The sequence below is a fragment of the Pygocentrus nattereri genome, chromosome 24, assembly GCF_015220715.1.
Source record: "Pygocentrus nattereri isolate fPygNat1 chromosome 24, fPygNat1.pri, whole genome shotgun sequence".
NCBI classification, from domain to species: domain Eukaryota; kingdom Metazoa; phylum Chordata; class Actinopteri; order Characiformes; family Serrasalmidae; genus Pygocentrus; species Pygocentrus nattereri.
Window position 1 is genome coordinate 20,082,499 of NC_051234.1, and position 24,419 is coordinate 20,106,917.

General features: G+C 39.8%; 1 protein-coding gene across 5 annotated transcripts; it reads right to left on the reverse strand.

Moving 5' to 3' along the window:
• Positions 1 to 425: 425 nt before the first annotated feature.
• Positions 426 to 23,325, reverse strand: armc3 (armadillo repeat containing 3). Of its 5 annotated transcripts, none has more exons than XM_017718146.2 (18): positions 23,285 to 23,325; positions 22,802 to 22,850; positions 22,172 to 22,289; positions 21,932 to 22,057; positions 21,391 to 21,459; positions 21,110 to 21,285; positions 18,880 to 19,074; positions 17,263 to 17,446; positions 15,181 to 15,333; positions 12,513 to 12,621; positions 11,889 to 12,138; positions 10,857 to 10,993; positions 9,660 to 9,828; positions 9,466 to 9,566; positions 6,517 to 6,615; positions 5,382 to 5,576; positions 1,741 to 1,903; positions 426 to 785 (listed from the first exon to the last, which is right to left on the reverse strand). In XM_017718146.2, exons 2-18 carry the CDS (start codon positions 22,847 to 22,849, stop codon positions 585 to 587), a joined length of 2,493 nt encoding a protein of 830 aa, XP_017573635.2. In that variant the 5' UTR covers position 22,850; positions 23,285 to 23,325; the 3' UTR covers positions 426 to 584. The 5 variants fall into 5 exon arrangements, with proteins under 5 accessions (XP_017573635.2, XP_017573624.2, XP_017573616.2 ...); XM_017718135.2 differs by having other exon boundaries at positions 22,802 to 22,853; positions 23,285 to 23,311; XM_017718127.2 differs by lacking the exon at positions 23,285 to 23,325 and having other exon boundaries at positions 22,802 to 23,245.
• Between the last annotated feature and the right edge of the window lie 1,094 nt (positions 23,326 to 24,419).

The following is a 24,419-nucleotide window of genomic DNA, read 5'->3' on the forward strand; positions in this document are numbered from 1 at the left end:
TTGATGTGATGGTTCATTGTAGAGAAACTTGGTTTTGGATAGTCTGACATCACAGCACCTGGTTTCTAACACCACCACTGTAAAGAAATCTGAGTAGCATACCGCTCTGAATCCTTTAAATTTTTTAAATACTTTTTATTACTTTTGATACTTTTTTAACAAACTTTAAATGACAAATTTATGCAAAAAATGAGACAAATCAGTGGAATTCTTTTGATGTATATAATGACAAAATGTAATGTGTTTAATCTCTTACTGATAACTCATTATATGTGACATACTCATTAAAAGTGATGCAGTGAACTGACTTTGTTTTTAAAATGAATGAAATCTGTTACATCCATACAATTTTGTCTTTCAGTTTACTTACTTTAGACTATAAATATGATGTGATATATTTGCAAAAAAAAAATCATGTAATAAAATCGTTCAAGCAAAGTCACTTTATTCAGTGCAGTCCTTATTAGTCTCAGCAAAGACAATCACCTACACAGCTAAATTGCATTCTTATTTAATTATAATACAGAGATATGAAAAGATCCAAACTGTAACTTTGCTATTAAATTCTTCTTCCATTTAGCATCTCAGATTGTTTGGTATTGTGTAGCTGCAGGTGTTCCACACTTCAAGAGGTTGCCAGGTTGATGCATGAGGTCTATAATATAACGCTGGGGTTGAATGTAGAATCCATTTTTTGGGGAGCTGCTTAGAAGAACCTCATTCCAGGCCCGACAGTATTCCCCTCTCACCAAGCTGCAGCTCACTCCTATCCTGTCTGCCAAAGCCTGCAGAGCACAGCACAGATTTGAAACAAAATCAAACTGCTGCATGCAGCTCGAGCACTGATACTGTGAATAAAGTTATTCTTTAGCCAAAAATCTAATTTCACACTTTTCCCCCTCTTACCCTAAATATAACTGATCAGCCGAGGGATGTTTGGTGTCTTTAGTTTAACTTCTTTAACTTTTTTTTTTTTAGTTTGGTTCTTAAGTTTAATACTAAAACTACAAGATTAATGTGCAAAGGTCAAGAGACTACCCTTCATTTATTTACTTTCCAGTCAAATGGCCATTAAGTATACACTTTTCAGTGTCAGGAAAAAGGAACAACATATACTCATATACAGAAAATTGCACAGACCACACACCTAAATGTAATTTCACATTTTTCAGTATTTATTGTGTCAACATTTTGCTTTCCATTCTTTCTTCCATTCTTTTCAGGAGACTTGCTTTCATTTTTTCAGAAATCTGCAGGGATATTTTTTTCATACCTCCAGTTCAGTCTTAAAAGTAGTTTTCTCATTTTCTACTTCTTAAGGTCTGGAGGTCTGGTCAGTCTCTTGTTCTTAGAACCCCAGTAGCTGCTTTGTTTGTTTTGTCTGTTTTCTTTTCTCAGAGTTTCTTGACAGCTACACATCTTTTTTGGACACATAGTGTTGAGTTGTCTTCTCACAGTGGAAGGATTGACAAAAACACCTCTGGATTTTTGTCAAATCTAAGGCAAGAGTGGAGCTTGATTTTCTCCTCTCTCTCTCAAAGATGAAAGCTTTAAGTGTCATTTATCTGAGTGGGTCCGTTTTGGTGGTCTACCGGGTGCTTGGTTTTAGTCCCATGTTCTCTATAATTTTTAATAGTATTTTTGAACTCTGGTTTTGAACGTTTTAAAACATTTGAGCTATGGGGGGAAACTGTGTAAATGTTTGGCTGGATCATCACAGATAGAGGACTGGATCTTTACCTTGAAAAGCAGGGCTCTGTGGTAGTAGGTGCCTTTTTTGATCTTTCCAATGGGGATGATGTTAGACCGGAGTTCAAACTTCAGCTCACTCAAGTGAAGTTGCCAAGGAAAGTCATGCTGCTTCTCAATATCAACTGGACCCCCCATTGCATCACACACCAACCTGTATGCATCATAATCACATCATAATTAATATTAATAACAACATTATTAATACACCTCTCCTTGGATCACCACCTTATCGTGGTGGAGGGGTTTGCGTGCTTGAATGATCTTAGGAGCTATGTTGTCTGGAGCAAAAGCTCCTGGTAGGGTCTCCCATGGCAAACTGGTCCTAGGTGACAGGTCAGACAAAGTGTGATCCATAATAACCCCTATGAAGACACAAAAACGGGACTTGTGTACCCTACCCTGAACAGGGTTACCGGGGCCCCACCCTGGTTGAGCGATACCGGCTAGATATAGTCGGGCTCACCTCAACACACAGCTTGGGCTCTGGGTCCAATCTCCTTGAGAGGGGCTGGACTTTATTCTTTTCTGGAGTTGCCCATGGTGAGAGGCGGCGGGCAGGTGTGGGCTTTCTCATAGCCCCTCGACTCGGTGCCTGTATGTTGGGGTTTTCTCCGGTGGACGAGAGCGTAGCTTCCCTACGCCTTCGGGTTGGGGAACGGGTCCTGACTGTTGTCTGTGCTTATGCACCGAACAGCAGTTCAGAGTACCCAGCCTTCTTAGAGTCCTTGGGAAGGGTGCTTGAAAGTGCTCCTCCTGGAGACTCTATTGTCCTACTAGGGGACTTCAACACTCATGTGGGCAATGACAGTGAGACCTGGAGGGGTGTGATTGGGAGGAATGGCCTCTCTGATCTGAACCCGAGTGGTGTTCAGTTTTTGGACTTCTGTGCAAACCACAGTTTGTCCATCACGAAAACCATGTTTGAACACAAGGATGTCCATAAGTGCACATGGCACCAGGACACCCTAGTCCGCAGTTCAATGATTGACTTTGTAGACGTGTCATCGGACTTGCGGCCATGTGTTTTGGACACTCGGGTAAAGAGAGGAGCTGAGCTGTCAACTGATCACCACCTGGTGGTGAGTTGGATCAGGTGGTGGGGGAAGATGCCGGTCAGACCAGGCAAGCCCGTATAGTGAGGGTTTGCTGGGAACGTCTAGCAGAAGAACCTGTCAGATTGATCTTCAACTCACACCTCCGTCAGAACTTTGACCAGATATCGGGGGAGGTGGGGGACATTGACTCAGAATGGGCCATGTTCCGTTCCTCCATTGCTGAAGCGGCTGACTGTAGCTGTGGCCATAAGGTAGTTGGTGCCTGTCGGGGCGGTAATCCTCGAACCCGGTGGTGGACACCCCAGGTGAAAGATGCCGTCAAGCTGAAGAAGGAGTCCTACCGGGCATGGTTGGCCTGTGGGACACCAGAGGCAGCTGGCAGGTATCGACAGGCCAAGCGATCTGCGGCTTCAGTTGTCGCCAAGGCAAAAACCCGTGTATGGGAGGAGTTTGGTGAGGCCTTGGAAAGTGACTTTAAGTCGGCTCCGAAAAGATTCTGGTAAACCGTCAGGCGACTCAGAAGGGGAAAGCAGTGTGCCACTAGCACTGTATATAGTGGAGATGGTGTGCTGCTGACTTCGACTGAAGACGTCATTGGGCGGTGGAAGGAATACTTTGAGGACCTTCTCAATCCCACCGACACGTTCTCCAGTGAGGAGGCTGAGTCTGGGGACATGGGAATAGGCTTGTCCATTACTGAGGCCGAAGTCGCTAAGGTAGTTAAGAAGCTCCTTGGTGGCAAGGCTCCAGGGGTGGATGAGATCCGCCCTGAGTTCCTCAAGGCTCTGGATGTTGTGGGGCTGTCTTGGCTGACACGCCTTTTGAACATTGCGTGGACATCGGGGGCGGTGCCACTGGATTGGCAGACTGGGGTGGTGGTGCCTCTTTTTAAAAAAGGGGACCGGAGGGTGTGTTCCAACTACAGGGGAATCACACTCCTCAGCCTCCCTGGCAAGGTCTATGCAGGGGTACTGGAGAAGAGAGTCCGGCTTATAGTCGAACCTCGGATCCAGGAGGAACAGTGCGGGTTCCGCCCTGGTCGTGGAACACTGGACCAACTCTTCACCCTCTCCAGGATTCTGGAGGGTTCATGGGAGTTTGCCCAACCAGTCCACATGTGGTTTGTGGATCTGGAGAAGGCATTCGACTGTGTTCCCCGGGGTATTCTGTGGGAGGTGCTTCGGGAGTACGGGGTACATGGCTCTTTGCTACGAGCCATTCAGGCCCTGTACAAACAAAGCTGGAGTTTGGTTCGCATAGCCGGCAGTAAGTCAGACTCATTCCCAGTGAGAGTTGGACTCCGTCAGGGCTGCCCGGTTTGGTGACCTCAGGGTCACATCGCTGCTGTTTGCAGATGATGTGGTCCTATTGGGGACATCAGGCCGCGAACTTCAGCTTTCGCTGGATCGGTTTGCAGCCGAGTGTGAAGCGGCTGGGATGAGAATCAGTACCTCTAAATCCGAGACCATGGTTCTCAGGCGGAAAAGGGTGGAGAGCCCTCTCTGGGTCGGGGATAGGCTCTTGCCTCAAGTGGAGGAGTTCAAGTATCTCGGGGTCTTGTTCACGAGTGATGGTACAAGGGAGCGGGAGATTGACAGGTGGATCGGTGCTGGGTCAGCAGTGATGTGGGCTCTTTTTACCGGTCTGTTGTGGTAAAGAAAGAGCTGAGCCATAAGGCAAGGCTCTCGATTTACCGGTCGATCTACGTTCCCACCCTCACCTATGGTCATGAGCTTTGGGTAATGACCGAAAGAATAAGATCGCGAATACAAGTGGCCGAAATGAGTTTCCTCTGCAGGGTGTCTGGACTCTCCCTTAGAGATAGGGTGAGAAGTTCAGTCATCCGGGAGGGACTCGGAGTAGAGCCGCTGCTTCTTCACGTCGAGAGGAGCCAGCTGAGGTGGTTCGGGCATCTGGTTAGGATGCCTCCTGGACGCCTCCCTCGGGAGGTGTCACAGGCAAGTCCACCTGGGAGGAGACCCCGGGGAAGACCCAGGACACGCTGGCGTGTCTATATCGCCCAGCTGGCCTGGGAGCGCCTCGGAATCCCCCTTGGAGAGCTGGTGGAAGTGGCTGGGGAAAGGGAGGTCTGGGCTTCATTGCTTAGGATGCTGCCCCCGCAACCCGAACCCCGGAGAAGCGGAAGATAATGGATGGATGGATGGATGGATTATTAATACATTCTATCACTATTTATGATATCACATTGTATTAATAAAATAAAAAAAAACACCAAAACCCAATTTCCCAAACCTAGATTAGGCCTAAGACTACACTAAAAATTTTCAATGTTATTTTTTTAATTGAGACTGAAATTTAGTCCAACTTTCTGTAAAGCTGAACCTACATATATAAGATAATAAATGTACATACGTGATGTTTTCAATGTCATGTTTTAAAAGTGATAATGCAGTGGTGGTTATTTATTTTATTTTCTATCTTTGAAAAACTTCCCTGCTGGCAGTACAACAGTATGCCTTATTACTACATATTACCACATTAATGACTGCCATCTGTCTCATGAACGTTCTTTTTTTTGTAAGATCATTAGGATTGGAGTTAGGTGGAACTCACGTAGCCAAAGCAGTGTATGTCTCAGCTTCTTCGTTTTGAGGCAGGACTACTTTAGCTGCCTGTGTGATCAGGCAGTGAAAGGCAGCGTCGTACGGCAGAGTCCACAGCTCTACCACTCCTGCAACCTGCAGTGGTTTATACCCATCCTCATCTCTCTGTTTCTCATCCTCCTGCCGGCCTTTACCTTTCATTTTACTTAAAAAAGATTAATGGAAAATTGGTGAGAGATTCCTGACTCGTGTTACAATACTTCATTGCGAAATAATTCAGTGCAGCATGAAATCTCAAATTCCACCAAAATTTTACTGTTCAAATATGACTGGACGTCTGTCTGTTTCTCTGCATAATTTGTTAGCCCCCTTTCACCCTGTTCTTCAGAGCAGGTATTATTTGGAGGTGGATCATTCTTAGTACTGCAGTGACACTGATGTGGTGGTGGGTTAATGTGTGTTATGCTGGTATGAGTGGATCAGATTCAGTAGTGATGCTGGAATATGTAAACACCTCAGTGTCACTGCTGGGCTGAGAATTGAGCACCAACCAAAAATATCCAGCCAGCAGCATTCTGTGGGCAGTGTATTATGATCATTGATGAAGGACTTACTAACACAAACTGTGTAGCAACAGGTAAACTACTGTCTCTGACTTTACATCCTTACAAGGTGGATAGTGAGTGGACACAACGTTTTAAACTCCAGCAGCAGTGCTGTGTCTGATCCACTCACACCAGAGCAACATATACTAACACGGCACCACCACGTCAGTGTCACTGCATTGAGAATGATCCACCACCCAAATAATAACGACACTGTGATGGTCCTGGGGGGCTGGGGGCAGGGGTGCTGACCACTGAAAAATGGGGGAAAAGGGGGCTAACACATTATGCAGACAAACAGATGGACTACAGTCTGTAATTGAACAACTACAAAGTGCACCTATGTGGTAAATGGACCTGATAAAATGGACAAAGAGTGTAGAAACAAAGTAGGTATAGTTAATGAAGTGAATGAAAAAAATGAAAAATTGGTTTATGAATAGGGAAGGTCCTGAGACCTCACAGGTCAAGGCTAAGGACTCCAGCCTGAAATGAGGCAGGCAAATTCAAAAGACTGGATGAATGCACATGCACACCCACCTTGGTGTTCTGCTGCTCCCTTTGCTGCTCAGAACAGATGAAGTGCGAGTTTCTGTTGGACTGTCCTGCTGTCTGTCCTCCACTGACTCAGCAGTCACCCTGAAGCCACAACAAAGCATCATTTTTAGTCTGGCCTAGTTTTAAAACCTTTTCATTTATTTATTTAGTCAAATGTAATTTGTTAATCAGATTATTAGCTACTCCAGCACCAGTTGATGCTACTTGAACATGTTGCTTTTTTTAACTGTTTTACATCTGTATTAATTGGCTAGTTGCTTATGCCCTACAAAAGCTGTCATTCCTTGAATTGTGCTTATACAAATGGACAATTAAAGGAACACTCCAGCACTTTTCAACCTAATCTCTAATGCTACACCAGTATTGTCTGGTCAGTTATCACAGTCACTAATTTCACTATACTTAAAAAAGACAGAATATGCATTGACCCACAATGCACTTAGAACAGAATTCTATTATAGTTGTGTCTTTGAGTTTATGGCTTTCCTGTCCTTTGAGTAAGAACACAGAAATCTCTCAAAATTATTGCCTGTTGTAATCAACCTTTGCTACAGATGTGGCAGATGGGATGAAATTAGGACAGTAAAGGATCCAGGAGTCAGAAATATGACACTGATTGGTACTCGGTAGGACAAGGATAAAGGAGCTTTAAAAGATCTTCAAATGTAATGACTCTACAAATAAATATCAGCTTCTTTATAGAACTTGAAGGCTAGACAATAAAAAGCAGGACCAAATTAAATCGCCAGGTTGAAGCTCTTATTTTGGACACATTATGAGAATTCATTGGGAAAACCAATTATGCTACGAACTGTTGAAGGTAAAAGAGCCATGTTTTTTTTTTTTTAAATACAGAAGCCTGAAGAGTCAAACAGAAGACAGGACATTCTGGAGAAACACTATCTCTATGGTTGCCAAGAGTCAGAATCCATCTGATGGCACTTAATAATACTAATAATAATATTACTTTAAGCTTTATGTTAATGTAGGGTGTCACGTACAGTAACAGAAACAACAATAAACAGTGCCAACGTCACTGCAGTTTTATGTTTATAACAGCATGCTTATCTGAGCTGTTAGTAAACAGCTTTTATTAGCTGGAGAATGGTCATACATATAGCCACTCAAATCAAGCAGTGAGTAACTGCATTCTAATTCCTAAGTAGGCTTGCCAGGGAAAAGGCTAATTAAGATGGCAGTGCAATCACTGAACCAGAACACACATACACAAAAAAAACTCCATGGTGACACAATGCAGGGTCATTAACATGCTTTACTGGCAATGAGAGTGAATTATGGTGCTCGGGCCTCAATTACGTAACTCAAGACAGTTTAATATTCCGGTGATAGTGTGAGCTAGTGGTGGCAGATCAATGTGGAGTTTTCAAACTGCTTTACCAAACACAAAGAGCCTGTTTTCTCTTTAAAGTGAACTTGGAACTTGAAAAGATCAATTTCACAGTGAAAAACAATGAGGTTCAGAGCAGAGGGGCAGAATGGTAACATGGAGGAAAATGACAATAAACAGTTAAACCACATTATACTCTGAAAAGTGATTCTTTGATTCATTTGAACATGTGTAAAATATACTACATTACATGTACAATTACTGCCAAAAAGAAGTAAACTGAGAGACAAAATTATGCTTCTATATTAAATTCAAGTGGATATGATGTACACATTTGAATCAAGTATTTTCAGTGCATTACTTCAGTTGTAAAACATGTGAATGTGAATAATTTTGAGATGTTTTGGAGTGGATCTTTAGTCAGCTGTGAACATAGTATAACTACATACAGTACTGTGCATACAGTAAGGTTTTAGGCATCTAAGCAAATTTTTAAACAATTTACCTAAGCAGTGATATTATCACAATATACATTAGAATAAAGCCATATTCATAATTCAAACAAAGATAAAAACAATAAAAAGTAACAAGAATTTCTTGGGTCCATATTTTTCCATGACACCTTCACAGCCATCAGAGACTTGTTAATATCATCAATTACATCATGAGCACAACTTAATGAAGCACTGAAAACCAGGAGCTGCTTTCTAACTGAAAATAATACTGGGCTTCCCCAAGGAGAGGTTTGAAAATGGTTAAACAAACACACTAACATCCATAAAATCACTATATATATATATATATATATATATATATATATATATATATATATATATACACATACACACATACACAATCATTATTAATTAATATTCTGTAATTTTTGTTTATTCAGATATTAACACTTTTCTCAGCAAATAAACACATACTACACAAAAAAATAGATTATGAAAATGTGTCTTGGGTGCCTAAGGCTGTATAATACTGTATATTAATTGTTCAATTTTGACCTTCTATGCCCAAATAATGCACTATATATCCCAAACTCAATTGTTCATATATGGCTGAATTCCAAATGGCTCTTTGTTAGACATGTTGTGTCTAAGTGCAGGAGCTATTCATTTAAATGGGCCATCTATAGATTTTTCAAAATAATTCATAGCTACATTATTATTATGTAAATTAAGATATTCAGAGTAATTTGATGTGAAATACTCCATTCTAGAGAGTTAGAATTGTTCATCATCAGGTATCAGTACAAACATGCAGTGTGTTGTAATGCTAAACTGGTGGCTAGTAGTAGACTTCCATTACATGTTAGCCACATTAGCCCCAGTGCAAAACTAAAGAAGCAAACTTCAAACACCAAACATGTCTTGGCTGACTGGCTACAACTGAGGTTCATTTTAGGCCGAACCTCAAAAAACATGACAGTATTTTAAGATCATTACTGTGATAAATATTCTTCACTATGTTGTATTTATTCAGGAATATTTGTATCCTCAAGCAGTCAGGAACACATGACCCAGCTGTGAAAAAGAGTAAAATATGTTGAAAAACCCCAACCCTTAGCCTTGACATACTGATCCTGAGGTTTTCCATTAACTGCAATGATGGCTCGATGCTGGTTGATAACCTGCTTGGCTATATCTTCTAGGGCAGGAACCCTGTCACCCATTCTGGCCTGTGAGCAGAGAGAGGAAGTAAGAAAGGATCAGCTTACAGTGCAGTAGGGATTAACAGAACAACAACTCAACAATAGTGTGTTTTTTTCAACCTGTCCTGGGTCATAGAAGCCATCAGCAATGATATCAGTGTGAGACAAGCATCCAGTCAGGCTGTATTTTACTGAAAGGTTGCTGTCCAGCAATCTCTGCAGCGCTGCCTCACTAAACTTATTCTTGCGGTTCAACGAGCAGTTAATCTCCTGGAGGATCTCCAAAGCTCTACAGTGTCCAAACCATAATCATTAAAAGACAGAATGATAAACACAATTAGACTTTGGCATCAGAGGAAACACATACTATAAAACAAATTGAACTTTTATCCAGAATATCTATATAATGGAATTTTCAAATGCTGGAGCTTTAGCCCCTTCTGTTGGCTGTTCTTGAACACTACACCTATGCTGCATGCATTTTGGGGGTTGGCTTGTAAAGAATAGTATTTATGAGGCCAGTTTCCCAGACATGGATTAAGCCAGTCTTGGACAAAGATGAAGCTTCAATGCTGTTTCATCATTGAAAATTCTTTTCAGTCCAGGCTTAAGCTGAATCTGGGTGTGGGAAACTGGCCCTTTCTATCCGAAGCTTGTAGACACCTACTCATCCATTCTTTCTTCTGAACTGAACGGTATTAATTTGGGTTGTCACCCTTTACTGCAGTAACAGTTCTTCTCTTATTGGAAAGTTTTACACTAGATGTTGAAACATTGCTGTGAGGATTTGATTGCATTCAACCACAACAGCATGAACATGAGTCAGCTACTGATGTTGGGTGATCCATTCTGCATCACTTCAATTCACCCCAAAGGTTTTGAATGGTGCTCTATCACTTAAGAGAACACGGTTTCACTGCTCCACAGCCAAATGCCAATTTATCTTTAGTCCCTCTGAGCATGGTAACTCATGTTTGGCTACTCTAGAGCTTCCCATTCTATTTGTCAACTGGTTAAACTAGCTGAATTCACTCTTTAGAAGATCTGTCTGAATATTCTGTATGAATATTGTGTATGTAGTCCAATCTCATTTGTCATATATTAGCTGAATATTTTAATCACTGGTGCTATATCAACATGTTGCAGCATTTGGTAGATTATTTAAATATTGTTTAATCAACCAATGGCTTATCGTGATTGTGACCAACCAAAAGCTGATATTACTTAAACTGTGCTCATTTGAGCAGTAAATTAATGTGAATATTACAGCATACTACATACTCAAGCGTATTAAATGAATATTCAAAATAACCTCACCCTAATTTGCACATCTCTGTAGCAGTTGGTTCATCATTTGCGCACACACTGACTGCCCAGCATGCATTCCGACGAATTTCAGTGTTGTTTGATTTTAGCAGCTTGACTAGTGGCAACAGGCCTCCAGCATTTCTCAACTGCACATACACAAAAGAAATATTCTCAGCAAGAAATACTGAGTGTAGTTACTAACAAAACCTTTACTAATACTATTTTTTTCTGTAACAGTAAAAATGCTACATTGTACCTTGTGTTTTTGTATGAACATGCAATTAAAGTGGAACTAAAGTGGATTAAAATGGTTAAGATGTAAAATGCTTTCATGTGAAATGCTCCATTAAAAAATGATGAATGATAAATTATGTTACAAATACATATTAATGTCTGAGACATTGTTTTGTAAAAGTTTGGAGAGTTTCAGCCAAAAACATATTTTAAGACATTCATGGAGAAACGATACATGCAGGGCATTTTAAGCAAAATAGTGCCCAAAGAAAACTTTTTGGATTTACCACTATTTTACCAGTACCAGCATTACATATAAAACTCAGAAGACACATGTAAGTTCAATGGTGGTCTTGAATAAAAAAATACAATGGCTATACATAATAACCCCTGGTGCTTGTCATTGTAAAGAAATCTGATTCAGTAAGTTTCTCTATGGTGGACCATTTCACATCAAACCACTCTGGTTGACTTTATTTACATCTCAACCACTGAATTATACAAAAATGAGGAAAATCCAGTGAAATTTAACTGATATCTAGAGATCAATTGAAAGGTTTGGAATCACTCATCGTTTTAATACATAATTATTGTTGAATATCAAATGCATATATTCATAATTATTTTCAACTAGAAACCTGAAGGTCTTTTCCAGATGTTTTATTTAGTAGACCTACTGCCAAGTGCAAGAAGTTAAATAATATAATTGTAATGATCTATTTATAATATCTGCCTGGAGGGTTGATCGCTTTTTTAAATACGAGGAATTCTGGAAAGATGACTGCTGATGTTGAGCAGATACGGTACCTCAGCTCTTCCATCTGCATTGCAGGCCAGAGCAGCCACAGCCTGGGTGGCGCTGATGAGTGTGTGATTGTCTGTAGACTGCAGCGGCTCCAGCAGCGCTTTCATGGCACAGTGAGTGATGATGTTGCAGCGCAGGGCCTCCTGGGATGCCATATTGGTCAGGACTGACGCCGCATGTATGACTGCCCCAGAACAGCTGTCCTGCAGAAGCCGAACCAGAAGTTCTTCTCCTTTTGCTTCAGAAACCGCACTGATAATGGACAAGAAGTACTCACTGCATTACTAAATACTGTTGTCAGTTCTTTTTTTTACAGATAACAGTATGTCACACAGTGACATAAGCAAGTCTGTCAGAATTTTTTTTTAAGGTTTGTTCTGCAATAGCTGACAGAGCAAAAGTCTCTGTCACAGAAAGTGAACAATACATCTACATGTAGAAGAACAATTCAGGCTAACTGGTCAGAGTTTATGGGGCAACTTTATTATTCAAGATTTTAGCTTTATATGAATGTATTCCTCCAAAACGGAGCAAAAGAGCATATGTTATACAGGTAAACCATACAGGTTTATAGTGTGAACTTACACCTGTGAAACTACATTAGTGTGTGGTTGGCTGGCACTCACTATGCATTCAGCTCATTGCCGTTGGTCAGGCTGGACAGGGCCTGAGCTGCAGCCTCTTTTACCTCATTTCCCTCACTGTTCAGCAGCTGCACAATGGGTCTGATTCCATCTGAAATACAAACACCATCAGTCTGGGGCCTTTTCCTTCAGCCTCATACAATCAGTGGCAATCAACATAGCCACCTGAGCAATGGAGCAAGTGGATCCTGTGCAACCCCAAACATACGCAATCAAATCTTTGATTTCCAGTGGAAATATCTGTGTGAGTATGAGTTAAAATAAAAAATAAAATACATTTTTTTGTAATCTTCATCATTACACCCCTACATCATGAAACACACACGAGTACAAATGATGATAGCTGACTATTGTTTGACAGTTAACACCTTTAACAACAGGTAACACCTCTTTGAACCCCCTTAACCTCTGAAAAAAAGACACCATTTTCATTCAAAATCAGGTGCCTATGGTAACCATCACATTTTAGTATATATTAGTCTCATAGTAGCCAACAGGGCTGTGTCGTGATTTTTGAAGAAATATGTCCTTAAAGTGTTTAATAAAGGCTTTGTGATAGTCATTAACTTATAAATTATTAAAGACAGTTATGAGCATAAAATGCAGACAAACAGACCAATTTGCCAGAAGAACAGGCCTAACACTTCCATATATGGAGTGGAGAGAGAGTTTCCTCTCCAGAAGCAGGTAGTGTAGGCCATGAAAGAGATCTTTGATGGTAGGGGCACATGGTCTAGGAGCCTGAGAAACGCTGCATATTCAGCGAACACAAGCTAGCCACTAATGAGCAAAATAGATAAGATCCGGTAGAAACTAGCCCATCAGTCAAAATGAATGAGGAAAGCACCCAACACTTAGTCAGGGTGACCTAGTATGCCAGGATGAGGGAATTGTATATATTATATATATAATATATATATATATATTGATTTCCCTAGGAAATAAGGGTTCCTAAGAAAGTTAGAAAAACAGTTCTATTGGTATCCAAGGTGATTTCAGGACGTATTAAAAATAGGTGGGGCGATGATCTCACCCCCGGGAGAGGTGATAACCTCGCCCAAAAGTGGTATAAAGTGTATTGTTTTCGGAGTGTCTGTACATTTTGGTTTTCGGGCGCCATTTTGACACATTGGAACTAATAAATGAAGAAAGCCTTTTCTTCCTTCGAACTGAACCTGTGGCTGAAGTTTGGTTTTTCATCTGACTTTGACTTTTTTGCAAAGATTGATTGTCACAATTGGCCCCTCCCAGTCCTGTCCATGTGTTTGTGTTGTGTTTTGGTCTAGTCCACGTGCTTTTTGTTTTGATCCCAGTCCGGCCCCTTGTGTGGTTACTCTGTCCCTGATTGTTCCCGCCCGTCCTCTGTTGGCTAATCTTTATGTAACGCCGGGGAGCGAGGAGGTGGATGCATGTGCTGAGATAAGCGATTTTTATTTTTATTAAGGGCAAATCCAGGGTCATGGTCAAAATGGTCCAGATTCATTTAGCCGACATGAAGAGCAGGAGGTACAGACATGACAAAAATGAACATAGAACTCCAAACAGCATGAACATAAAACAACCAGCACAATCAAACAGAACAATCAAACAGTAAAAAGACCAACACAGACCAGGGCAAACACAGGGCTTAAATACACAAGGGCTAACAAGGGATCACAAGACACAGGTGGAAACACAGGTGGGAACAATCAGGGGCAGAGTAACCACACAAGGGGCCAGACTGTGATTAAAACAAAAAGCACGTGGACTAGACCAAAACACAACATGAACACATGGACAGGACTGGGAGGGGCCAATTGTGACAGTACCATCCAAAATCAGGGTAAAGACGGTCTATGGTCAGAGAGCCAACACGAAGATAAGGTGGGACAGACATAACGAAAATAAACAGGTCAAACAACAAACAACAGGGCCGGAAGATCAAACAACAAACAGCACGATCAAACAACAAAGACCAGCAAAGACAAGGGGCAAACAGGGCTTAAATACAACAGGGATGATGAGGGACAGGTGGAAACAATCAGGGGTGGAGTCACAAAATGGGCCAGACTAGACGGAAAAACGAATGCATGTGGACGATCGAAAAGTAAACAGAAAAAGCACATGGAGTAGTGGGAGGAGCCAACCATGACATTGATTCTTCACTTTTCTTTAAGTTTTGCAAGAATGCTTTTCAATTCTTTTAATTTGCTACTCATTTTTACATTAGAGAACAGATTAAATTAAAACTAAAACTTTGATTTAACTTTAATTAATTAGTAAAGTTTTTCCATATCGTCTGGGACTTTGGAGCGGAGGACGGGGAGCTCTGGGTCCCGACAGCCGATATATGTTTGTTAATCTGTATTGCAATATTTGCCTGAGAAGGCTGCAATGGACAAATGATCCAGTATTTTGTTGCTCTGTAAACATTGTGACCAACCTCATATTTCCCTATGGTCTTGGATGAATAGAGGTGTTTAAATATTCCAATTTGGTCAAAATAATAAAGGCCAGTCTTTGACCATTTTCCATGAAATTTTGCATTTGCAGTATTTTGCATCTTGCAGCCCTAGTAGGTACAGAATAATTCATGACAGGATCATAAGCCTTAACAGAATAACAAGCCCTTAGACAATTTAAGAAAGTTATAATAAAATAGGGCTATTACCGAGATTTCTGAAAGTATCCTTGCTGCTCAGGTTATTGCTCATTACTGCCACTGCCCGGCACACAGCAGTACGTACACCCTCATTCTCCGTTACAAGCATGTCAATGAGGGCCTTCTCAACATCTTGCTCATGCAGGATCTTTCTGTTCTCACCTAGACAACAGAATACAACATGGACAAGGATTACTGGTATGAGCAAAAGCAAGACTATGGCATTACAATATTATCACAACAAAAATCACAATATTTTCTTGTCAAAATGTCAGGATTATCAATAACACTGCCAAAATTTACACCAGCTAAATGTGAGAGGTGGTTCACATGTAAGAAATCACATTTCCCATCATCTTAGGCGATATAGATGGCTATGGGAAACCCTGAAGTATTATATGTTCATACAAACAACCACAACACTTAAATTCCACCAGTTTGGCAAAAATCTGCATAAATAAATGTTTAAGATGTAAACAAAGTCATTCAGAGTGGTTTGATGAGAATGCTCTGTTCTAAAGAAACTTATTAAATCAGAATTTTTCACAGTGGTGGCTCCCTCACATTAAGTTTTTACATACACTATATTTCCAAACGTATTCACACACCCATGCAAATAATTGATTTCAGCTGTTCCAATCACTTCCTTGGCCACGGGTGTATAAAACCAAGCATCTAGGCATGCAGACTGCTTCTACAAACATTAGTGAAAGAATGGGTCGCTCTCAGGAGCTCAGTGAATTCCAGCGGGTTACTGTGATAGGATGCCACCTGTGCAACAAGTCCAGTTGTGAAATTTCCTCTCTACTAAATATTCCACAGTTAACTGTTAGTGGTATTATAACAAAGTGGAAGGTCACCAACTTTCTGCAGAGTCACACGCTACAGACTTCCAAGCTTCATGTGGCTTTTAGATTAGCTCAAGAACAGTGTGTAGAGAGCTTCATGGAATGGGTTTCCAAGGTCGAGTAGCTGCATCCAAACCTTACTTCACCAAGCGCAATGCAAAGTGTTGAATGCAGTTGTGTTAAGCACCGCCACTGGACTCTAGATCAGTGGAGATATGCTCTCTGGAGTGACGAATCACACTTCTCCGTCTGGAAATCCAATGGATGAGTCTGGGTTTGGTGGTTACCAGAAGAACGGTACTTCTCTGACTGCATTGTGCCAAGTGTAAAATTTGGTGGAGGGGGGATTATGGTGTGGGGTTGTTTTTCAGGAGTTGGGCTCGGCCCCTTAGTTCCAGTGAAAGGAACTCTTAATGCCACGAGATTTTAGACAATTTCCTGCTCCTAACAGTTTGTGGAAACAGTTGGAACAGGCTTTCCCTTCCTGTTCCAACATTCCAACACCAGTGCACAAACAAGGTCCATAAAGACATAGATGAGCAAGTATGGCATGGAAGAACTTGCCTAGCCTGCACAGAGTCGTGACCTCAACCTGATAGAACGCCTTTGGGATGAATTAGAGCAGAGACTGCGAGCCAGGACTTCTGGTCCGACATCAGTGTCTGACCTCACAAATGTGCTTCTGGAAGAATGGTCAAAAATTTGTCATAAAATGGTCAAAAAACCTTGTGGAAAGCCTTCCCAGAAGAGCTGAGGCTGTTATAGCTGCAAAGGGTGGACCGACATATTAAACCCTAGGGATTAAGAATGGGATGTCACTCAAGTTCATATGCATGTAAAGGCAGATGAGCGAATACTTTTGGCAATGTAGCGTATAAGGCAAAATACTGCCTAAGGAAAATATATTTTTTCAGATTTTCCGCAATTTTACCATCAGCATCCTATTTTACCACTCTGAATGTTTATACCTTAACCCCTTAAAATCCCAGGCTTATTACATACTGAGGTGTAATTATTCAGTAACAAAAGGGACTTCAATGCAACTGGTTGAGCTATTGTAAGACTATATCAGTGTGTAATAAAACTTTTGGCCCACTAACCATTTTTAACCATTTAATTATACAGAAATTCAGATTTTTTTTCTGCATAATTGAATTTTTGAAAAATCAGCTTTGCACAGTGTAATGCTTTACACTCTCTGCAGACATCCACAACATGAGAATGAGTAAATGGTTTTCCATACTGTTCTGTGCCACTCTGGAGATGGCTTTAACTGCGTTTGTCTGCACTTCAGGTGAGGTGGGTGTGATAATGAACTGCAGCAGTTTTTCCAGCACCCCTGTCCCCTGTATTAGCTTTGTGGACTCAGTGTCCTCCAGGCAGTTGGAGATGACCCTCAAAGCATCCACATGAAGGTCACTGAACTCCTGCCAACATGAGGCACATCTCAGGTGACAAAGTGATTTTAAATGATCAGCAAAGTCAGAACACGGCTATCAGCATTTCTGTAAGCCCACTGAACTTCACAAGGATACTGTAGCCTTTTATTTTATCATTATTAGCAACATGTCTGCAAAATAATCATATTAACAAATTTTTAATTTTCCCCTTACACCAAATGTATTCAATATTCAAGATATGTTTGGTATCTGAAATCTGCTTTGGTTTTGAGCTGGAGCTACAAGGCTCAAGCAGCTAGCAAGTTTGCAAAGTAAGCAAGAAATGGCATAAAGTATTCCATTAGCATTATTAACATGGTGCTAACTGCATGTCATTGTAACACAATCATAAATTCAAATTGTGTAGTGTTGTTTAGTAATCTGTTCTCTATAAACATGAACAATAGGGCATTTTTCTGCAAATTTCAGTGCACAATACTATTTATTTGCTTAATTTAACACACTGGAAAAAAATAAAACATAAAATTATGAAATGTGACATAACCCTTGTGCAGGATATAACTGATATAATGCAGCAAATAATTTAGTATGTAAATGTGCATAAAAATATGCAGAAGTTTGTTTCCTGTAGGCAAGGTTAGAATGAAATTAGGTTCATCTTAATTTCTAAATTTTCATTTAGTCCAAGTTATATTTTATAAAGGCAGTATTCAGAATACAGTTACTTTTTAAATTTTTAGGAGAATACTTTTAGAATACTTACCCAGTGAAAAACATATATCATCTCTAAAAGAACATTAACATCATCAATGCTTATTTATAAACTGTTTAATAAATTGCTGATTGCACATGGTGTGTTAATGAGAACACTAAAGAACAACTTAAATGCCTTTTTTACACTGCAGTTCATGCTAAAGCCTTAGTAGACTGATAAATCAATGTGTTGATCAGTTGTCACTCTCAGTGTTACTGAGCTGTGCTATAAGCCTGAGTAGACCGATAAATCAACGAGATGATCAGTTTCTACCTCAAGTATTCTGAATATTGTTCTGGAATACATTACCAAATAGATTTAGAAGAGTGCGTTCAGTATTCAACCATCACTCTTTCACTGATAGTTAAAACATCACTAATGTGTTAACTAAAAATACATTTTAGACCAAATATTTCTTAAAACTATCATCATACAATGTCTCATTTAAGCTCTGCATGCTTAATGCTTTGCTTATATGGTTTCAGTCACATAAGCATTCTCGTAGCCTTATAACTCCAGTGAGGTAAACTTCAGACACCAAACACAGTCTTTGTAACTACATTTTGGGAGAGGCAGATGTTTTTATCCATCACTTTAAATATATATCTTAATTGCATATTATTGACACCAGGGTGGGGGAGGCACAAGACTGCTATAATGAATTCTAATGCTATGATTACAGAGGCTTTGTTGGTACTGATCTTACTTTAGTTGTGAGAAGTTCCAGCAGTCTGTTGAATCCCTGCTCTACTCTGAAGGCTGTGCGTGTCTCAGCGTCTTTGGTGATGCTCTCCAGAGTTTGTAAAGAGAGCTGCTGAATTATGGGGAAGTCTGAGCGCAGCAGCTCCAGCAGTGGGGGGAGTCCATTTAACTCACGCACTGCCACTCGACTAGGCAGATCCTAAATGTGCATATATCCTCAGGTCAACGATTTTGCAAGAAACATATGAATTATAGTGCTGCTGGACAGCTGCAAGAATACACTGTCTAGTTTCTAAAAAGATGTAGCTGTTAAACTGCAACTTAAAGTAAGTTACTGGGTTAACTTGAAATGTTGAGTTCATAATTCACAATTAATAAGTGAATAAATACACATCAAAATATATCTGTCTCTTTACTAAATATTACAAGTTCAACTCAAAATTTCAAGTTTAACCAGTTAATTATTTAAGTTTAAAAGCAATAATTTTTACCTTTTTTTAAATCAAGCTACAGACCTCAGTCCTGAAAAAGTTGAAACTGTATGTGAAATGCTAAAAAATCAGAAAGCAGTGATTTGTACATTTTGTTTGACCTGTACAAAACACAATATTTGTGTCACGGTTGGCCCCTCCCAGTCCTGTCCATATGTTCTTGTTTTGGTTTGTAACTCCGCCCCTGATTGTTTTCACCTGTCCCTCATTGTTCCGTGTATTTAAGCCCTGTGCTTGCCCCTTGTGTTTGCCAGTCTTTGTATCTTTGTATCTTTGTACCTGGTCTTTGTTTAATGTCTGTTTGCTGGTTGCTCTGGTTTTTGTCATGTCTGTTTCCCGTTCCGTCCGCATCGGCTATATGAACCTGGACTGTTATGACCACGACCCTGGATTTGCCCCTAATAAATCTCGCTTATCTCAGCGTGTGCGTCCGCCTCCTCGCTCCCCCTTACAATTTGATGTTTTGCCTTATGAACACTTATTTTTGTAAATATGTGTTCCATTAAATTTGATACCTGAAACATGTTCTAAAAACATTGGTACAGGAGCATGTTTACCATGGTGTTACATCACCTTTCCTTTTAATAGAACTTAGTAAATGATTGGTGATCGAATATATCAATATTCTATAATATAACTGGATATATATATATATCCAGTTTTGAAAACAAATTTTTCGCCATTCTTCCATTACACAAGTCTTCAGCTGCACAACCATTCAGGATTTTTATTCTACATATTTTGCAAATCATAATGCTCCACACATTTTTAGTGGGAGACCGTTCTGGCAGGCCAATCTAGCACTTGCACTCTCTGATTACACAGCCATGCTGTTGCAACACATGCAGAATGTCACCTGTCACGGTCAGGCTGAAATAAAAATGGATGTCCCTGAAATTAGCAGCGTATGATTCCCTGAAATGTGTGCATATCTTTCACATAGCCTTCACAGATGGGCATTAATACAACCCTTGTCTTGATTTTTGAACTTTACACTGGTAACAGTCTGGATGGTCCATTTTTGCTTTGGCCCAGAGAACAAGACATTGGCCCATTTCAAATGACCTCCAGCCCAGAGAAGTCAGTGGCGTTTGCAGGACATTGTTAACATACAGCTTCCACTCAAGTTGCATTTGTAGTTTCAGCAAAAGATGACTGTCTTTGATAAAGGTTTGTAAAAGTATTCCCAAACCCACATGGTGATATGAATGTTGGTATTTAATGCAGTGTTGCCTTATGGCATCAAAGGTCATGGGCATTCAGTGGTTATGCACCGTAGAGGGTGAAGCACCTAAAATCCTTGTAATTGTTTGTTGAAGAATGTTGCTCTTAAACTGCTATTATTCTAATATTTCACTAATGCATTTTTTGGCAAAGTGGCAAGTTTAAACCCATCCTTGGGTCTCGAATTGCTCTAGTCTCAATGTTTTTTGGAATGTGTTGCAGGCATAAATTGTCTTGTCTTTGTACTATTTTCATTTAAATACAGATCAAAGTTGGTGTACACATCACTGCTTTCTGTTTTTTAGTCCATTTCCCATACTGTACAAATTTAATTCAATCTGAATTTTTGTAAACCCATTAGCCTGTAACCCATTTCTCAGAAACCATACCATACAGTTACCCTTTGTAGGTTTACAGTTATAAATTGTAGCTCATCTGTTACTCTACAGTTTATCGGCCCCCTCCACTTCATCCATCAATAGCCAGTGACTGTAGCTGTGAAGTAACATGCTGACCTACCTGAACGAGATTAAAAATGCATTCCACAGAATTCTTCTTCACATCAGGATCTGGGCTGGACAGAAGACGGAGAAGAGGTTCCAGTCCATTGTGATCAAATATCTGGACTTTGCATGTGAAGTCCACAGATAGAGATGCCAAACACAGAGTGGCAAATTCGTGGACAACAACATCCTCTATGTGTGGAAAACATGAATAGAGCCTGTTACATACATTTCAACATTTGTGGATAAGAAAATTACAGAACCCCACAGAATAAAAGATGCGTTAGTGTGCTGTACCTTCTGGTAATAATTTGCTAATGATGGATGGTATGATATTCAGTTTCTTCATAAGTCTTCTAACATCATCTGTTCAAAAGCATAATAATGAAACAGTGGCCACTTCAACAGCGTGACTTTTAAAACATTTATCAGCATAGGCTACGTGCTATGGCTGTTACTGTCGATATTACTAATCCAGGAACTACAAATTATTTTGGTGGTTATTAAGCTTTCACTGGACAACAGCAAACCATGCACAGCCTTTCAAAGATTCAAAAACTTTACAAGAAAAAAGATGAACTATGAAAACACATATAAAAAAATGTGTTAATTTATTTTCATTTAGAAAATCAACAAAACATGTTATTCAGCCAAGGGTGCCCAAACATTTGCATACGCATACTCATCCTGTATAGCTGTGTCCTTCTGGAGAGAATATCAAATATGAACCATCATGCAAACTGACAACTAATTGCTGTCAAGAAACCAATTTCAATTAAAAGCAACTTTAATTGAGTAATTGTGGCAGCTGTGCTAAACTTTTTTTTTCCTAACTCACTGTTAGAAGCCATGACTCCCACAGCCATGAAAGCATTTCTGCGAACAGTCTTGTCTTCATGAGAGATGAGGCGAGTGAGCGGCTCCATGGCTCCTAAACCCAGCAGAGAGCTCCTGTTTTCATCTCCTGGAGAATATCAGCAAAAACATGAACAGAGAGAGAAAGGTCAGCACTCTGAAGCTCTAAGAGGAAAGGCAGTGAGCATGAAAGGCCATTTTCCATTACACATGACTAGGTAACCTTTCTCTGCAAATCTGTGGATGGCCTCACAAGCTTTGGCCAGCACATCTTCTTCTGGAGAATCAAGCATAAGGACCACCGTTGCTGCCTGCTTACTCTCAATAGGCAGTGGGTCAAACTAAAATGATTGCAACAGAAATATAATAGTAAAACTATTATGAAACCATAACAATGGTAAATATGTAAAACAATAAACACAAACAATGCTTATGTTTAATATGTAACAGTGGGTAAAATAATTATAATGGTAAATATGTACAAAACAAACAGATAAAATCATTAAAAGGGGTAAATACGTCAAAATCAACACAAACAGGTAGCGCACCAAACTCTAACCATCATAATAATATATAGAGATATGAACTTATTTTGAAGCCATTAGATAGATTAAAAAATAAACACACACTAAATTTTGTTTGGCAGACTTTGTGTTTAGGACAAACTGAAATCATTATAATGTTAAATATACTAAAAATAAACTTGCAGTTGTAAATATGCAACAATAAACACAAACAGGATCAGGTTTAGTGTATTTCAACAGGCAGTGAGTCAAACGCAGGCATAGTAAGTTGACAAGTTTTCTTATTTTCAGCTCAGTTGCAGGCTATTATCCCTGAGAAAAGACCTCACCGCATCTTTAGGAGGTGGTTCAACTTCTTTCTTTACTTTCTTCCCCATCCTGCTTAAGAAACAGCATTTACATGGTTTATAACACATTATGCTTTTCATGCTAACAACAGTAACCTATAACTATTTCTTCTCATTCCAATGACAGAATGCCTGCTGCCAAAATTACTTGGAATATGACTTTAATAACAGTTAGCTAATGTTTACTAAGTAAACAGAGAAGTTATCTAGCTAACTAATAGCAAATGGTTAAGTTAGCGTTGTAGCAAACCTAGCTCACAGAGACATAACCTAGGTTAGCAAGATGGCTAAGTTAGCTAGGTTAGTTACCTAATTCTTTTTGTCTTGCACCTTAAGTGAATGCAACAGCACAAATACTTTATACCACATATGAAGTCTAGGAAAACGACTAAAATGACTAATGAATTTATATACGTTACATAAAGGCTTACATCTTCATTTTACAGGTCTTACTTTTATAATTACCTCCAGATCCGAATATGAGGTTTCCTGTGTTTGGTTTGCAGTGGTTGCTGGGAAACCGATTCAGCCTTAAGGTGGTTGCAGTACTGCCTGTGTGCTGTAGGGGGCAATTTAATTTTCAATGTAATTTTATACACACACACACACACACACACACACACACACACACACACACACACACACACACACACACACACACACACACATATCTACATATATATATAATATGTTTTTAAGCCCATCTAAAGTTTTTATTAACCATATATATATATATCATTTCAGATTTCAGACACATATTTCAGATTTTCATCTACACTGGATGATTTTTACAGTATATGAATAGCATGAATTTACAGTTTTATGAATAGCAAATAACTGCATTCGTGCTATAGAGTCTTCTGAATAAACAGTGGTTTGTGATTCCATTTTATCGGTAAGTGATCATCAGAGTGTCTTACGTTCTACATGTGTAGTTCAGCAGCTTTGTTTCACTTTTCATGTCATTTGCAGACTGGCCAGAATAGTATAGCACATTTTACTACAAGGCAAAGCAGTTTACAGAATATAATATTCAGAGTTTCATATGCCTGGATGAAGATCTACTGTAGCTGTATTGTAGCTGAGGATCTACCCTATGTGTTATGGTCTTTACAGGGACGCCACTCATGAATTTGTAAGGTTGGCTCAAATTTCTTTGCGGTCGAATTGGCTAACGGCTGATTTTTGTTAGAAAGAATTTAGTTAGCCAAACCAGCACTTTATATTTGTAAATGAAAAATCTCTTGCCCATTAACTTTAAATAAAATAAAAAAGTGCTACATTGAAAGTAAATGGTATTTAGCTGTTTAGCACAATGAGTCATGAATAATTATACTATGATATTTGGTAGGGGTGTAGCAGCAGCATTCAAAGACAGAGCCCATGTACTTTCATCATAAAAAGGCAAACCAGATCGTCCAAAATCCAAAAAATATATTGTCTGATTACTGATTGCTTGTGTGGATCAATCTTGGTCAATTCTCATCATGCACCCCTCATGGTCTTTGTTTTAGGAAGAACAGGGACTGTTAGAATCTGTGTTCCTGTGAATGAACAATCCAGGTCAACCATTCTCCAAATGTAGGACCCAGTTCCCCCA